The sequence below is a fragment of the Callorhinus ursinus genome, unplaced genomic scaffold (assembly GCF_003265705.2).
Source record: "Callorhinus ursinus isolate GAN/ISIS: 27379988/994484 unplaced genomic scaffold, GSC_fseal_2.0 scaffold15, whole genome shotgun sequence".
Classification (NCBI taxonomy): domain Eukaryota; kingdom Metazoa; phylum Chordata; class Mammalia; order Carnivora; family Otariidae; genus Callorhinus; species Callorhinus ursinus.
The window spans coordinates 4,319,345-4,337,937 of NW_027397077.1; the positions used below are offsets into that span (position 1 = coordinate 4,319,345).

Consider the following 18,593-nt stretch of genomic DNA (forward strand, 5'->3'; position numbering starts at 1 on the left):
TACCACTTCCTGTTGGCTCCTGAGTCCTTCTAATGTGATCCTGGCCGTTTGGATGGCTTCCTCGCCATCTGGTACGACATGACGTTTTCGTCTCCTCCGACACATTCCCTGCTCCACACCTGGACATTCTGCAGATCACTTTCCCAAGAGGCCCTGATTTCTTTTGGGGGGAAATTGTATTTCAAGACCGCAATCTGGGCCCTAGGAATACTCCTTGCTAGATGTCGCTTGCTTCTTATGACCAGAAACCCCCAGCACTTTTTGTTTTGTTTCTTTTTAAATTCTAATATTTTTAGGAGAACACATTGCCCACCCCTCAACCTCCTTCTTTGCCCGTGTCATCTATATCTTTCAGAGGGCGGCTCTGCCCAGCCACCACGCCCCTGACCTGAGTAAGAGTCATCCTACCCACGGGCTCTCCCCTCCCACCTGCGGTCCACGTCTTATTCACGGCCGCAGCCCAGTGCCTAACTCACAAAGGGTATTCCACGAATATTGGTTGAGAAGACTCAAAGTGGCTACCACTCTCCTGGCAGTTGGCGTCCCACTCACAGGGAGGCTCTGCCTAGCTTTTCTGGTAGCCAGAGGCAGATCTTCGGTAACTAAGCTGCTGGACTAAATTCCTGTCTCCACCCCCAGCAAGAATCACATGCTAATATCAGCATGCCACAGGGCATCCCATCTGGACCATGCACTTCCCAGAGCCAGGGACTGTTCCTACCACTGGGACTGTGACTCCTGGCTAGCCAGTTGTGGGATTCCCTCTTTGCATTTACTGAGTTTAGCTGTAACCAGCTGGGGTTTGCAAAGCACAGTGTCCCACCCCGGCCTCCCTCAGACAGCAGGTGGGACTATCCCAGACTGCTCGCTGAGGTCCTGGATAACTGGGAGTGTTAGCACTGACCATTTGGAAGGATGGGTAGGCAAGGGAGAGAGAGGCTGGGGGATGATCAGCAGCCAGTACCAGGTGACTGTGGGACACTAGATCGGGTGATTGGGAAAAAGAAACTATATACACACACATACACACACACACACAGAGCCAGGCCCTTCCACCTCCCCTCCCCGGGTGGGAGCTCTTTGGGCTCAAGGCGGCCTGACACCCAGCCCACGGTGTCTCCTCAAAGCATGTCTGTTACACGGCAGCAAGGAGAGACAGGAGGCTGTGTGAGTGGGACATGCCCCAGTATCTGTCCCCTCGCCCCTGCTCCTGACCGCAGGGGCTGCCAAACTCAACTATAACACTTCCAGCCAGAGATGTTGATGGCTCTCACAGGAGGAGAGGCAACAGGACCCACGGGCTAAGGCCATCCATCAGATTTACATCAAGGTAGACAAGCTCCCCACCTCTGACTCTTCTAGAGTTTACTGGACACCATGAAATGCTTTTTTAAGCTACACCGGAAACTAGTTCTCTACAGAGTATGGTATACGCAACACTCCAGAACTTTCAGGAGACCAGAGCTTCAACATAAATAAGAATGCACTCCAAACATTTATTCAGTTCTGCGATCTCCGCACTCCATCACTGCCTCCACGCACCTCCGGGTGAGCCTGGATGGGGCCACTAGGGACTGAGGAAGGGGGACCCATCACGGGGCTGCCCCAGGAGGGCCTGTGTGCCACAGGCTGGCCACGCACGGCTGGATCCGCGCTGGGGGCAGGGGAAATGTCTCCCAGCCCCAGACAGCCCGGTCAGATGTGGAAACTCCAGGCCTCACAGCTCAGCAGGGACATGGTGATGCCTCCTCCCTCTCTCTGCACAATCTGCAAGCTGCCTGCTTCGACCCAGTCTCAGGTGACAGCCTGAGACCACAGCCAGGTCCAAGGCTGCCTCACTGCTCATGAGGTGTCTTCTCTGGTAGAGGCTCTCCAAGATGGCAAGGAAGCACTGGGCTCCACCTGGCAGGTCGGCTGGCTCTCAGGCTGGGATGCTTGACCCCTCTCCTTCAGGGCAAGCAGGGCACAGCCAAGGTCGTGGGTGTGGCCGAGGCAGGTGACTGGGGGCATCAGGCTGGGACACTTTCGGGGCTCCAGCCTCGCTGCCACTTTCTCCTGTGGGGCTCTCTACAGGCTCAGTGGACGCCAAGCAGAATTGGAGGAAAGGGCATTTGAGTAGGAGTGGGAGGTCGGAGGAGAGGCCCAGTGCGAGATCCGGAAACAGGAGGGGGGTGGGCCGGGGTGATCATGGGGCCACCAGGATGCCCAGGGGCAGCAGCAGACACAGAAGTGGGAAGGAGCCTGCTGAGTCCCAAGAGCAAGCCTGACTCAGGTGATCAATGACCCAGTCCTTGTAGAAACTAACTTCTGTATAAACTCCAGGATAATTTCTGCGACCGCAGCCAATGCCCCAACTCACAATCCCCACCTGGACCCATGTTTCATTAAATTCACAGACCAGGGGCCCCCCAGAGTCTCCCTGGAGAAAGAGGAAAAAAGTAAACACAGGAATGAAAGAGAATCAACATCAGAACTGGCGGATCGCGCTGCAAGGCTTGGGGAGACAGGCACACGTGGGGCTTCCCCAGGACCCTCCCTCCGCAAGACATCCACCAGCCCTAGGTTCCTGGGAATATCAGATTTAAGGGTTGAAAATTCAGCAAACAAAATTCATATACGTATGCAAAAAAATCATGTACCAAAAAAATGGAATATAAACAAAGAAAATGTCCATACTCTGAGCTAATCATAATGAAGAACGTCTTTACCTGAGCACACTGCCAGTCACATAGAAAGGGGTACGAAACATGTGACTTGCATTTTTGGTATTTTCCGCCTGAATCTCCCCTCCTCTCCCAACCCCCTCCAGGCAGCACCAGGTCCTCCTGCTAAAGGATCCAGGCAGGCCAGCCCTGCCAAGCCTTGGCAGCTTGTCCCTTGAGTCCCCTTGCCGTGAATTAAGGGTGAATGGAGGGGCTGCTGGATAACACGGGCCCCGCTGCCTGTCAGGGGACCACAGAATGGCAAGACGGCCAAGGGCCTATGAACTCACCTGGCAGGCATCCTTTCCTTGGGCATTGTAACCACAGACTGTCCCTTCCTTGACTATGTCACTACTAGTTTCCATCTGGGTTTGGAGCATCGTGTTACATTTCTCATAACGGATAATGTTTAGCTCAGCCTCCTGTAGCCTTTCGGCAGCTTCTTTGGACTGATCTGTAGAAATAATTTAGGAGTAGGTGGACCTGCCTAATGGAACGGGACAGGAGCCCCTCATACCCACTCTTGGTCTCAATACAGTGTGTTCACATACAGACACCCCATTAGGGGAGTGACTGCGGTCCCCGTTTGACACCGAAAGAGATGAAGCCCAAAGCTGACGTGGGGAAAGGAGGAGGTAGGAATCAAAATGAGACCGGAGAAGGAACAGATCAGGACAGGAAGAGCTGAGGCCTTACCAGCCCCGAGAAATCAAAACCAAACTCCCTGTCACTCTGAGTATCCTTAGTAATCGTGACAGTTGTCCTGTTATCAGTGAAGGGACTTTACTTTTGAGCAGGATCATAAACTCTTGGACAAGTAGTGTCCCAAAGGTACCAAATCCAACCTCTCCCCGGGGATGGGAGGCCCAACAGCCTCACCACGAGGAGTTCTCTGGGCTCTTTTCATTCACAGGAAGCTCCCCGTCCACCAAGGCAAGGACTTGCAGTTTGGGACAGCTCCCATGAGCAGACACATCAACACCAACACCCCACTGGCTAAAATCCACCCTAGAGAGAACCCACTTTGCTCGTCACCTGAGACCCCAGGTCCTGAAATTCTAATCGAAATCTGAAACACCATCAAATTACTCCCTACCAGCATCTTCTCCACCAGCCTCCCTTCCCCGCTTGCTAGAAAATGGCCTCCTTGCCTCCCCTTTTAGCTTGCAAGCCAACCACAGGGCACGAGGCAGCCTCTTGCCTGGCCTGAGCTTCAGGTCTTGCTTCAATCTTACCTGCTTCGTTGAGCTTCCCCCATCCAGTCACCCAGCACTCTGTACCAGCTTGTACCATGAACTCCTTTTTAGGGAGGCACACGGGCTGGATGTGGGAGGAAAAATTCACAGGGAACTCAAGCAGAACAAGGGCAATGTCATTCTCAATTAATCCAATAGGATTGTAATGTTGGTGAATAACGATGTCTTGGACGGGGATCTCGACTGCCATTCTGGAGGTATGCTTCATGAAGATGTCTCCCAGCTTTGCCGTGTACTCCACATGGCTGCAGAGAGATCCTAGAGGCTCTACACTCCCCTTCCACATCTTCTGGGCCTTCCCAGCCTGGGCCTCTCTCCATCAACCGCTTCCCTCCCTCCATCACCACGTCCCATCCCTGGACCCCTGGTCAATCTATCCAGCGGCGCTCCAAGGCTGGCTCCCCGGGGAGGAGCGTCAGCGTCACCTGGGAACGCGTTAGAGATGCAGATGCTCGGATCCCACTCCTGATCTACTGCATCAGAGACGCTGGGGGTGGGGGCCAGGCAATCTGTGTTTTAACAAGCTCTGCAGGTTTATCCAGGCTCGAAAGTTGGAGACCCCCGATCTAGCCACAGTGGTCTACTACACTCCACTCTTCTTAAATATTCCCCCTCGCCAGTCTTTGCCCACACACTGCCTCTCAACTGGCATCCCTCCCATTTCTTGCCACTTGGCTTGAAGGCGAATCAGCACGAGCTTTGAACCTGATTTGGGGTCTTGACTTTTCAGGCTACCAAGGGCCCTACCATCACCTTCCTCTGACTGCAGTGTGCAGAGCAGAGTCTACGACCCCCTTTCTCAGATGAGGAAGAGGAAGCTCGGGGAAGGGGTTAGGACGGGCTCCAGGTCACAGAGCCCCAGACACTCACCCAAATATGCAGTGGGCCGCGGTCAGCACCCACCGACTGGCAATGAGGGAGCCTCCACACATGTGTCTGTCATTGATCTGCAGGCTCACCTGCCAGGGCCACTTCCGCTCTGCGGCCGGCAATCCCCCAACTATCCTCATAGACCTCTGGCCGCATCCTGCAGCAGGTCAGTGAAGGGAGGGGACTGAAAGAAAGCCACTGACAGCACCACCCGCAGAGCCGGATAATGCTCAGAAGTCTCAGAACCCTCAAAGCAAGGCCCATGTCCCCTCAGACCGCCCAGCCCACCCCCAGAGCGGCGCTCTATCCCCTAAGGCTCCTCAGAGAATGGCCGCACGTCCCCTCCGAGCTCAAGCGCAGGGTTGGGGTCACTCCGAACCCCCCTCCCCTGGGAAAAGCCATCTCCCCACGAGACCCTCCCCCAGAGCACGGTCCCGGCCCCCGCGGCCCCGGCCAGTTGTCCCCGGCAGGGCCTGGCCCAGAAACATCACCTGCAGGGAACAGCGGCTTTGCTGTGCTTAGTGGCTTTGCCATGGCCCCAGCCCTGTAGGAGCCAGAGGCCCCTGGGGTGACGGCCACCACTTGGGGGGATGCGGCAGCCTCTTGGGGCCCGGGGGGCGCAGACGGTCCCTCAGCCTTCCACACGCTCGCGCCGGGGCCCTCGCGGCCGCCCCCCGACGACGACGGGGAGGTGGGCGCCGGGGACGGTGGGGGCGGCGCGGACCCCCCCTCCGCCTCACGGAGCCGAGGCTGGAGGAGCAGGAGCCAGAGCAGGAGGCCCAGGGAGCCGCCGGGTGGGGACGCCATGGGCCCGCCCGCGCCGCGCCTCTCGCCGCGCCCTCTCGCGGCGGCCCGCGGCCCTGCGCTCGCGCGGGCGGGAAACTGGGTCCCGCCGCGCCCCCTGGGGGGGCCTGACCGTCGGGGAGGCTCTTCATCCGGGCACCGACCGCCGCGGCCGGGCGTGCAGCGCGCCTCGCCCCCCTCCTCCGTTGCCTGCTCGCCGCCGAGATCTGGTCCGCCGGGCGGACTCGAACGCGCTGCCCCGGGCGGCACCGAGCGCTGCCTTGGAGAAGACACTGCCCCTCCGCGGGAACAGAGCCCTGAGCCAAGTGCAAACGGAAAGCGCGGTGAGATCTCACGACCCACGGAACAGACTGGCGAAGATAAACAGTCGTACAACACCCAGTACTGAGGCGGATGCAGAGGTACTGGATCACTCAGACGTTGTGGTAGGAAAGTAAAACACTACAGCCACTCCGGAAGACAGACTGGCAGTTTCTCATAAAACAAAATATGCAATTCCCATACGACCCAGTCATTGCATTCCTGGGCATTGACCCCAGAGAAATAAAGCTGTATGTACACACACACACACACACACACACACACACACACACACCCCTGTACGAATGTTTTTAGTAGCTTTATTCTTAATAGCCACCCTCTGGAAACAACCCTGTAGTAGACAGAATACTGGCTCCCCAAAGATGTCCGTATCCTCATCCCTGGAACCTGCGAATATGTTACGTTACGTGGCAAAAGGAATGTGAGTAAGTTAAAAATGCTTGAGCAGGGACATTATCCTGGAGTACATACATAAAAGTGGCCACAATGTCTTGCAGTTCCTCCTATCAAGAAACGAAGTCAGGCTGTGGTATGAGCAGCCTATCCCTTGGGCTACATGACCCTGCAAACCCCATGGTGCTAGAGTTTGCGGTGGTAAAATAAAAATGCTGGAAGGAGTCTCTGCTATGTCCTAATTATAGAGTCACAGCATAGACTCCTGCAGTACTGGAGCAAGACCACACTGTCTGCAGCTGACAAATTTGAAAAGCAACTCCTAGCACCCTACTGCACCCCGGAAGGAAACTAACTGCCAGACCAAGGAACATCAAGTAACTGAGAGTCTCATGCCTCCTATCATAAAGTAGATATTCAGCCAGACTAAACAAGCCATAAACTCGGCCGGACAAAGTAATTCATCGTTCAATGGACAGGAGACATTTGGAACTGGATTATTACGACAGGTCTTGAAGACACAAGTAAGTTGCACAAAAATAATGGCCTAGACCTCCATATTCCCTGCTTGTATTGAATTAAAGTTTCTCCCTCACTTCATACCCATAGCCTTATAAGGAGTATCCTATGACCAGCTGATGAAAGGAAAAAACCAAGGCCTAGTTCACAGTTGGACTTAAAATCTCAGTGCCAGTTGAAAACAGACTGTTGTTGCACTAGAACCTCACTCAGGGGTGGCCCTGAAAGGCAGTGATGAGGAAAATCCTGTGCATAGAGCTTCAAACAGTACACCTGGTCATCAACTTGGTATAAAAAGAGAAGTGGCCTGAATAAGAATATACATGGACCCCTGAGCAGTGATGAATGGGTTGTTTGGTTGGTCAGGGGCTTAGAAAGAGCAAAACTCCATGATCTGGGGGAAGAAGCACATGAATGGACCTATGGCAGCAGAAACGAAGTGTGTAGCCTTGGGATGCCTGGGTGGTTCAGTGGGTTAAGCATCTGCCTTCAGCTCAGGTCATGATCCCAGGGTCCTGGGATTGAGTCCCACCTCGGGCTCCCTGCTCACAGGGAGTCTGCTTCTCCCTCTCACTCTGCCTCTCCCCCAGCTTGTGCACACACACGCTCTCTCTCTCCCAAATAAATGAATAAAAATCTTAAAAAAAAAAAAGTATGTAGCCTTTTCTCTTCTGCACCAGTGCCCGCCAATGTGTGGCCACTCAACAACCAAGTGGATAGGATGATTCCTCCACTAGAGATCAGCTAACACTTGTCCTTGTCAACCTCCATGCTTGCCCAGTGTGTCCAGGAACAGAGTATTGTGGTGGCAGGATTGGAGGCTATTCATTCACCCAATAAAGCAACGTGGGCTTCCTCTTACCAAAGCCTGTATAGCTACTACTCCTGCTGAATGTCCAATCTGTCAGCATCAAGGTCAACGCCAACCCCCTGAAATGCTACATCCCTGAAGGAAACCAACCAGCTATTTGGTGGCAAGATGATACCGATTTCTTTCCACCCCGGAGGGCTAGCACTTCATTCTTACTGGGATTAATGCATTTCAGTACTCGGTAGTACTATGTTATGTAGGATCCCAAGATGCTAAATCAGACACTCCATGAGTCCACTGATAGTGGTGCTGGCAAAGACATGATAGGTAGACAACACTTTACATCTTTCCAATAATTAAATACTTTTGTGACAACAGGAGTGATATAAGTAAATGTGATTTTTTATATTGTGTAATGAAACGTGTCAACATTTGGAAAATCTACATAACTACATAACTAAATCTACATGACATAGTTTTCCAAAGATTTTACAAAATTAGGTATGGTACAAGATCCATTCAAGGTGAAAGACCAATAAATTTTAATGGAATGGGTACAAAAAGTTCAAAGAGTTTCATATTCTACATTACAAGATATTTAAAAATGGGAAGTCTTTAATATTTCCTAACAACACTACCATTTCTGGCCCACCTCATGTCTGTACAGACCAATTTCCATCTGATATCATTTTCCTTCAACCTGAAGAACTTCAGAATCTCTTCAAGTCCAGGAAGGAATTCGCTCAGCTTTTGTTTGTATAAGTCTTTACTTCAATTTCATATTTGAAAGATATTTTCATTTGATGTAGAATTCTACCCTGACTCACTTGAGGATGATCTTCTCTCTACTATTTTCTAAGTTGCATTGTGTCTGGAGAGAAGTCTGTAGTCATTCTTATCTTATCTTTTCTTTTTTTTTAAGATTTTTTATTTTTAAGTAATCGCTACACCCAACGTGGGGCTCAAACCCACAATCCCAAGATCAAGAGTCACAAGCTCCACTGACAGAGGGATTCCTGTACAGCAGGAATTGGCCAACTTGCCCTGTAAAAGACAGACCGTAAATATTTTAAGCTGTGCAGGCCACACATGGACTCTGCCATATATTCATTTTAAAAAGCAACTCTTTAAAACTGTGTAAATCATTCTTAGTCCTCTACAAAAGCAGGCTGTATCTGGAATTGGCCCCCAAACCATAGCATGGTAACCCCCACTCTACACGATTCTGACCTGCAAACTCCAGATGCCTAGCCTTCCTGAGCCCCAATCTGTCTCCTTAACTTAGTGATATCACTGTGTTCTGTTTGGGTTTCTCTCCCTGCTTCATGTGAAAATGGCCTCCGCTTAGGAAGCCAGGAGAATTGTAGGGTTCATCTCACTTCTTACCCTTCTCTCTAGGGTCATAGTCCTACATGGTCATACAATGCTCTCAATAATTCTAGTTTTCCAAAAAAGTAGAACAACCGGGTTCCTATGTATACTCTTGGTGTATTTTCACTTTTGATAATGAGTAACCCTGCTTCATTGTGTGTCTTTTGAATTACCTGTGTCATCTGCAAGAGTTACGACCTTGGATGTCAAGGATTCATGTGTAAATCTATTTTTCTTAACTCATGATGCCAGTTTTCAAACTAATTTTACCAAACTACACTCCCACCATCAGTATAGGAGTCTTTCTATTAATCTCCGTCTTCTCAACACTTACTGCCACAGTTCTGTTTTTTCTCATATGGTGGGCATAAAATTATATCTTAGTATGGTTTTAATTTGCATTTCCCTGGAGTATATTTTCATATCTTTCCTGGCCATTTGTGCTGTCTTTCTATAAAGTGTTTGTAACATCTGCCCAATTTTATATTTGGATTGCTTTTGAAGTACTTCTTATTGAGGTTTTTTTTTCTTTTAATGCATGCTAATCCTTTGTTAGTAATGCGTGCTCCAAATACCATTTTGCAATCATGATTTGTCTTTTCACTTTATTACAACTTTTGATGAATAAAAGTTCATAGTTTTAGGGGCGCCTGGGTGGCTCAGTCATTAAACGTCTGCCTTCAGCTCAGGTCATATTCCCAGGGTCCTGGGATCGAGCCCCACATCCAGCTCCCTGCTCAGCAGGAAGCCTGCTTCTCCCTCTCCCACTCCCCCTGCTTATGTTCCCTCTCTCGCTGTCTCTCTGTCAAATAAATAAATAATCTTAAAAAAAAAGTTCATAGTTTTAACGTAGTCAGAAGAGCAATCTTTCTCTTTATCATTTATGCTTTTTTGTGTCTGCTTTTAAGAAGCCTTCCCTAGGGGCACCTGGGTGGCTCAGTCGGTTGAGCATCTGCCTTCTGCTCAGGTCATGATCCAGGAGTCCCGGGGTTGAGCCTCACGTCAGGCTCCCCACTCAGTGGGGAGTCTGCGTCTCCCTTTGACCCTCCCCCCCTCATGCTCTCTCTCTCTCTCTCACTCTCTCTCTCAAATAAATAAATAAAATCTTTTAAAAAAAAGCCTTCCCTATCCTGAGGTCTTAAAGATATGATCCTGTATTTTCTTCTAAAAGTTTTAAAGTTTTGTTTTTGATGTTATGTCTTTTATCCGCATTTTTTTTTGTTTATAGGGAGAAAGGAATTCAGTTCATTTATTTTCCATTTAACCATTTATCCCAGAACCGTGTACTGAATGGCCCATTATTTTTATTAAAGTATAGTTGACATATTCTTGATTACTAGAGCTTTTGAGCAACAGTATGTGATAGAATGCATTCTCCCATCTCGACTTCTTCTTCATTAGGGTTTTGGCTCTTCTTGGTACTCCATATAAACTTTAGGATAAGTTTGACAATTTTTTTTAAACTGTTGAAAATTCTATTCAAATACGCATTAAATCTAAGGAACATTTCGGGGAGAATTGGCACCTGCGTGCTATTGAACCTTCTTATTCATGAATTTGGTGTATCTCTATTTAGGTCTTCCTTCATGTCCTTCAATAAAATTTCATAAATTTTCTCACAAAGTCACACACATCTTTCAGAAATGCAATTACATTATTCTATTCAACAATCTGATCAAATTATTTTATCAATTTTGATAATTTGTCGATTCCTTGGGGTTTTCTATATTGAAACAACCAAGTCATGTACAAATAATTATATCTTTTCTGTAGTGGATACGCCCTTATTCTTCTTGATATGTTCTCTCATTCTGTTAGGACTAGTCCTCTCTTGCTATTTTTTAAAGAAAAAAGAAAAACCTACAAATTAGAAAGTATCATTGTTTTACACAGTCATGATTTTAGATATTTGTTATTACTTGTTGTTTTACTCACTATATTTGTTAAGGTAAAGGCTAAAGTGTGGTAACAGAGATATCCCAAAGTACAGTGGTTAAAAAAAAAAGTTTATTTCTCTCTTACTTAACAGTCCAAATGTAGGCAGCCAAGTCCAGTTCTGCCACCCTTAACATGGGCACACATCTCTGCATCCAAGATGGCACCTCCATCTTTCTCATCTTCCCCTTTAGAAAGGGGAAAGAGCCAAAAAACATACTCATGTCCCTTTGAAGGTCATCCCCCCAAACAGCACACTACTTCTACTTACATCTCATGGAACATAACTTAAATACATGGTCACCCTAAGCTTCAAGGGAAGCTGAGAAAGGCAGTTTTTAAGTGCATAGCCACCCAGATCACCTGGGATCCATTTTACCTGTTTGGTGTACCCATCTCCCAACTATTGGTACTCGGAATTCCTACCTGCATCCTTCTTAGGAGGCTGACATGGAGCCACATTACAGAAGGTGACTAGGAATTGTATTCCTACCTTCCATCCCTCCAGTCAGCCTGTAGCCAAAGACATAGTGGTACAGGGCACAAAAGCCCAGCTCCCTTGCCTTAAGTCTGATGAATTCTAAAGTAGACTCCAGGATCTTGCTTAGCCTAGACTTCACCTATAATCACATTCTTATTAAACTTCTTGCCTTTTCCTAGCCTGCTTCCCTCACATCCACACAGGTTTTTCCTGAAAATAACACTCTTAATAAGTTACTTGAACATGAATCCCTGCCCCAAAATTTGCTGGTAGCCCAGTAGATGCTGGAGCTGGCTTGTCCCAGCTCATGAAAGCCAACTGTTAATTGTCAGGAATTTTATGAGCTGATTGTTAAACACAGTCATTAAAATTTAAATTATAAAACCTATAATTAAAGAAATTACACTAAAAACAAAGGTAATAAATACTCAAAATTCATTACTTCCTAGTTATTTTTCTGAATTTTCTAATTACCTGTGCTCTTGAGGTGAGGTCTACTACAGGTGTATGGTAGAACTTCTATCTAATGGTATACATCTCTTCCCAACTCCAGATTCAGTAATGTCATATTGGTAGCTTGAAATCAGCCATGGTGGGGGCACCTGGGTGGCTCAGGCAGTTAAGCATCTGCCTTCGGCTCAGGTCATGATCCCAGGGTCCTGGGATGAAACCCCGCATTTCATCAGACTCCTTGCTCAGTGGGGAGTCCGCTTCTCCTTCCCCCTCTGCCCCTACCCCCCAGCTTGGGCTCTCTGTCTGGTGTACTCTCTCTGGCATTCTCTCTCTCAAATAAATAAACAAAATCGTAAAAAAAAAGAAAGAAAGAAAGAAGGAAGGAGAGGAAGGAAGGAAGGAAGGAAGGAAGGAAGGAAGGAAGGAATCAGCCATAGTGAAAGTATTTATATTATGGAAATCTGAAGAATGTCATAAATCTGGGCTTTTTTCCCCCTCCAGAGCTGTTCGTTAAGTATTTGCTGGCACAACACTAGACATCAGGTCATTGCATAAGACATGTATTATGCAAGAGGAAGAGAATGGACACTGGGGCCAAACTAGAATATGTCACATTAACCTGTTTCTTTTTTTTTTTTGAGGTTTCAATATTTTATTCAAGTTTTACTTTAAGTGATGTTAATTACAGCATTTGAAGGGGAGGATCTAATTCCACGCAAAATGGAAGACTCTAAAATGTACCCATTAAACGGCTAAAAAATAAACCAAGTGGCGAGAATAGAACAAGTCCAATTTAGATTCCGAGTGTTGTCACAATGTGATTACAGTCACAGAGACTCTTCCCAGCTCAGAGCTGGGACTTTTAGAGGCCATTTCATACTCTGGTGCAGGGGCAGAAAACCACAACATGAGAGGGAATTAAGTCCTGAATTAGTGGCTTTATCACATCCATCTTCTGTAACCCAAAATGGCACAAAAGAAACAGCTACCACAGCCTGCAGACTACTTTTGGTGTAAAAGAGGTGATGGACTGGGGTGGAAACAGGTCAGGAAAAATCTGTCTAAAAAAGTCTCTTTCAGATGGGTTTATACACACCATCAGTGAGTCTCTCCTTCCTTCGGGTAGGAAACCCAGTTCAATTCTCAGGAAGTCATAATTTCATTCACGTACTCCATACCAATTAACAAAGTGCCTATAAATTATCAGCTTTTGCTGATAATTTGCAGCCATTTCTAGATAAAAAAGAAACCTGAACTCCCTGGAGGGGCCACCAAGCTCCCCCCAAGTCTACAGCTGAAAGGACTTTTCGTGGACTTGGGTTTCTTCTGTACCTCTGAAAGGGTAACACCTTAAAGCTGAATCATCTTTAACATGGAGGTCTAAAATGATACTTAGCAATACTTGCATCCCAGACATACAACATTAAAAAGGTACACTAAATTCTGAAGGTAGCTAGGCTCAAAATAGTTTAAAATTAAACGACCGTACAGTATTCATTTATGCCTAAAATTCCAGTCCTAGACCAAGCTTGTGGCCACCAGCATTGACATTCTTGCCATCCAGCAGAGCTGATAGGGTCAGTTTGATACCTGGCTTTAGGGTCTGAGTATATCCTAAACCTATCAGGCTGGAGTTGTTCACTTTAGCTGAGAAGCAGGCGTCAGGGTCGATCTGATACTTGGCCGCTATTCCAAAGTGAGTGTTACTATTTCCTGCTGTTCAGGCCAGACAGACAGTGGTCTCTAACTTCTTGTTCACCTTCTGATAAATGGAGCCACCAAATTCTGTCCCATCGTTTACATTAGTGTGGAGCTGGAATTCGTCAGTCTTGTAGCCAACTGCAAAGTTGCTCTGGGTCACTTGAGACTTTGCAGTCTCAAAATTCATCTGGTAGCCAGCCAGCCAGCCATCATATCCCAGCACCACAGCACCCGGACTGAAGGACCTGCAATGTCGAAATCCACGTTGCAGCCCAGGTTGATGTGCTCCCGCTTATACCCTGTCTTGATTTTAGCATTTTTCCCCCCTGTGTTTGGTGAGAAGGATGAATCAAAGGTCAGCTTCAGTCCATGTGCAAGCTGATCTTCCACAGTGATCTCTGTGCCTAGTGTGTTGTCAGTGTTCCATTTCTCTGTGAACATCAGACCATATTCGGTCCATCTGTACTTGGTTTCCAGACTGCCCGTCACTTTGGTGGTCTCAGTGTTGGCTGAACCTGAGCTTGTAAATTCCAGTCCATTCTCAGATTTTGTTTTCGAGTCAAGTTTTATTAAGCCAAATCCATAACCCTTGGTGAAGACATCCCTGGCAGATTTGCCAAGATCAGCATACGTGGGAGGCACAGCCATCCTCTCTGCTCAGGGGCAGTGGCGGTGGGCTCAGAGGCTGCTACCGCGGGGCAACCTGTTTCTTTTTAACTAGGAAAAATTTGCATACGGTTAAATAGATCTTAAGTGCACAATCTACTGTTTTAATAAATATATAGATCCACGTAACCACCACTTCAGTCAAGGTATAAACCATTTTGAAACCCCAGAAAATGCCTTTGTGCCTTCTTCATGTTCATCATAAGCAACCACTGATCACCTATTGTGCCTATTTGGTCTTCATATAAATGGAATCAGAAATCTGTACTCTTTGGGTCTGGTTTCTTTCACCCAACATAATGTTTTTGAATTTCCATCCATGTTCTTGTGTCTGCCAGCAGTTTATCCTTTTTTTTATCGCCAAGTAGCATTTTCATTGATTATCATTTATCAGTTAGCAGACACTTGAGTTGTTTCCAGATTCTGGCTATTATGAATAGAGATGCTATGCACATTCATATATAAGTCTCTGAGTGGATATTTCTGCTATTTTCTTCCAGCCTGTGGCTTTGATTTTCACTTTCTTAACAGTGTCTTTTAAGGAGCAGAATATTTTCATTTTGATGAAACCCAATCATTTATTTTCTTGTCTAGTTCATGCTTTTTGTGTCCCATATAAAGAATCTTTGCCACTCAAGGGTCACACAGACTTTTCTGCCTTTTTGTAGAAGTTTTCTTAGATGTAGGTTTTACATTTAGTTCTAGAATCCTTTTTAAGTAAATTTTTACATATAATGCAAAGATTCGGGGGTTTTTTTGTTTTGTTTTGTTTTTACATAGGAATGTCCCATTGTTCCAGTATCATTTATTTAAAAGACTATGCTTTCCTACATTGAATTGTCTTGGCACCTTTGTTGAAACCAACTGGCCGTATATGTGTGGATCTATTTCTGGACTCTCTATCCTGTTTCACTATCTATTTGTCTGCCCTTATGCCAACACCAAACTGCCTTGATTACTACACTTTTATGGTAAGTCTTAAAGCATAAGAGTTCTTTCTGTTGTCCTCTACATCCTTTGCTTTTCTGTATACATTTTAGAATCAACCTGTCAGGGGCGCCTGGGTGGCTCAGTCGTTAAGCGTCTGCCTTCGGCTCAGGTCATGATCCCAGGGTCCTGGGATCGAGCCCCGCATCGGGCTCCCTGCTCAGCGGGAAGCCTGCTTCTCCCTCTCCCTCTGTCTCCCGGCTTGTGTTCCCTCTCTCGCTGTGTCTCTCTCTGTCAAATAGTTTTTTTTTTTTAATCTTAAAAAAAAAGAAAGAATCAACCTGTCAATTTCTACATAAAACTCCACCTTGAAAAACATGAAAAAATTGGGAGGTGTAACATGACTGAATTTCAAGACTAATTATAAAAGCTACAGTAACTAGGACACTGTAAAGTTGGCATAAGAATATAAAGATAAAGATATATATACAAATAGATAAGGAACTAAATAGAGAATCCATAAAAAGATGCACATATATGCTGTCAATTTCTGATGAAGTACCAGTGCAAATCAATGTGAAAATAAATATATTTTCAACAATGGTACTGGAACTGGATAAATATTAAAGATACAGAAAAATATACTTTGATCCCTATATCTCATACCATGCTCCCAAATTAATTTATAGACCATAGACCTAAACGTAAAAGCTAAAATCATAAAGCTTCTAGGAGAAAAAGTAGAAGAAAAAACTTCACAGCCTCCAGCTAAAAGTGAAAAAAGTGAAAAAAATCACAGACTTAGGATTCCACTCAGAATATAAGAAGACTTCTTAGAAGTCAGCAATAAAAAAATAAGCATCCTAATTAAAGATGGGCAAAAGAACTGAAAACATACTTCATAGAGATATGCATATGACCAATAGCACATAAAAAGGTGTTCAATATCTTTAGTTATAGGGAAACAAATAAAAACCCCAATGCAGTACCATTTCATACCTATTAGAATCGGACCCCAAAAAAAAAAAGTCTGAGGACCGATGGGGATGTGGATCAACTGGAACTCTTTTATTGCTGGGAATAGCGTAAAATGATACAAATAATTTGGAAAACTCTTTGGAAATTTCTAATAACATTAACCATACATCAATTTCATGAGCCAGCTGTTCTGCTCCTAGATTTATTCCCAAAAGAAGTGAGAGCACATAGACACAAAAAAGTCTTGTACTAGAATGCTTATTAGCAGCTTCATTCATAATAGCCCCAAACTGCAAACAACCCAAATGTCCACCAACAGGAGAATAAACCAACTGTGGAATATTCATGTAAGAATATTACTATTCACCAATAAAAACGAATGAACTAGGGGCGCCTGGGTGGCTCGGTCAGTTAAGCGTCTGCCTTCGACTCAGGTCATGATCTCAGGGTTGGAAGATCGAGTCCCACATCGGGCTCCCTGCTGGGTGTGGAGCCTGCTTAAGATTCTCTCTCTCCCTCTCACTCTGCCCCTCCCACCTCCCTCTCTTAAAAAAAATATATATATAAGGTTCAATAACATGCAAATAAGCTGATAATAATCAGAATAGTGGTTACTTCTGGGAAGGGATGATTAGAAAGGGGCATAAGAGAATATCCTGGTAATCCAGGATATGCAAATATTTTCGATCATGATTTGGAGATGGTAGCATGGGGTATACCTCTGTTAAAACTCATAAAATTGTATATCACCATGTGTACATTTTGCTATATATAAATTACACCTCAATAAAGAAAATAATAATACAGAAATGCATTAAGAAAGAACAGTCGTTCATCAACATAAGCTTTTAACCTTATCGATTTTTTAGAAATGAATAAAAAAGGAAGCAGTGGTGTATAGTGAAGTGGGAATTAAAAAGAATTTAGCCTAGGGGCACCTGGGTGGCTCAGTTGGTTAAGTGTCCGACTCTCAATTTCGGCTCAGGTTATGATCTCAGGGTCCTGAGACGGAACCCAGCATTGGGCTCTGCACTCGGCAGGGCGTCTGCTTAAGATCCTCTCTCCCTCTCCCTCTGCCCTTCACCTCCTCCCTAAAAAAAAAAAAAAAAAAAAAAAAAAAAAAAAAAAAAATTAGTCTAAATAAATGAGTTTAAAAACTTATATTCATATAACAATCCAGAAATAAAGCTCCACATGATACCCACTGAATTGGTTAGAATGAGGTTTTTCTATAAGTAACTGAGACAGAAGATGACAATGGCTTAATTAAAAAGAGTTTCTTCCTCTGTTGCATGAAGAGCTATGATTGCAGCCCTACAAATTCCAAGGAGCCGAGTTCCTTCCAAAATCCTGCTCTGTACCCTTAGCATGTTCCTTGTGTCCCAAGATGGGTGCTCAAGCTCCGGTCACCATGTACACATTCCAGCCAGGAGAGAAGAAAGAGATCTGAAGAAGGGCTTGTCCTCCATTAAGGATATTTCCCCAAATTCACACCCAACATTTCCGTTTACATTTTATTGGCCCGAATTAGTGCCACACTTAGATGTATGGGACTTGGAAATACAGTCTTTATTCTGACTGGGTATCTATCCAGAAGGAAAGGGATGGAAGGTGTCAGAGGCGACAGTTATGGATCCTGAGCCCAGTCCACTTCTTTATTCACCTAAATATTCACAGGCTCTTTCTTCTCTCATGCGAAAGGCACTAATCCCCTGCTAAAAGAAAGTAACCTCAAAGTTTCAAGAACAGGGAAGGAAATTGGGAGCAGTGGGGTAAATGCTTCTCATCGTGACAGACGGCTACTCTGGGACCACACGAGAATGAAGGAAATGAGCCAGCACAGAAACGGTAGACGCTCAACCTGTCCTGTCCCCGAGCCTCAGCCCGGTGTTCTTCAGAGCCAGGCCAAGGCAATGTGGTGCTCAAAGCAGAAAGTAAGGGCTGCAGTTTGCAGGCACTGCCCTGACCTCTCTCTTGCTTCCACTCTCTCTCACGCCCTCCTCCCTGGATGCAATGGCCAGCAAACTCAGCTACGAAGCTCCCTGCGGAGATGCTGGTGGCCGTGAGGGGCACAGCAGCAGGACCCAAGTGCTAAGACCATCTGTCGGACCCATATCAGAGTAGATGAGCGCCTCCCCTCTCACTCTAGAGTTTAAAAAGCGTCATGAACACATTCCTAAGTTAAATGTGAGATAACTTCTCCTCGGGGTCCCCACACCCCAGACCAGGAGAGAGACAACACGCAAGTGACAATCCAAACATTTATTCAATTGACACCTGAGATCTCTGCACTCCATCACTGCTCCACGCACCTCGGGGTGAGCCTGGATGGGGCCACTAGGGACTGAGGAAGGGGGCCCCATCACGGGGCTGCCCCAGGAGGGCCTGTGTGCCACAGGCTGGCC

At 46.3% G+C, this 18,593-nt stretch overlaps 2 protein-coding genes and 1 pseudogene across 2 annotated transcripts in view; all 3 read right to left on the minus strand.

The window, feature by feature from the left end:
* Nucleotides 1–1,489: 1,489 nt before the first annotated feature.
* The window catches only part of PRSS42 (serine protease 42), a 24,898-nt gene continuing 7,794 nt past the window's right edge, over nt 1,490–18,593 (minus strand). The window contains exon 5 of the mRNA XM_073901758.1: nt 1,490–2,095. The gene's annotated coding sequence lies outside the window, so the exon portion shown is untranslated. The remainder of the gene's footprint in view (nt 2,096–18,593) is intronic.
* Nucleotides 2,092–5,635, minus strand: PRSS43 (serine protease 44). The gene is made up of 5 exons (XM_073901757.1): nt 5,320–5,635; nt 4,829–4,985; nt 3,938–4,203; nt 2,993–3,156; nt 2,092–2,419 (listed from the first exon to the last, which is right to left on the minus strand). The coding sequence occupies exons 1-5, from the start codon at nt 5,633–5,635 to the stop codon at nt 2,186–2,188; spliced, it is 1,137 nt and encodes a 378-aa protein (XP_073757858.1). The 3' UTR covers nt 2,092–2,185.
* Nucleotides 13,149–14,265, minus strand: LOC112834022 (non-selective voltage-gated ion channel VDAC1-like; annotated as a pseudogene).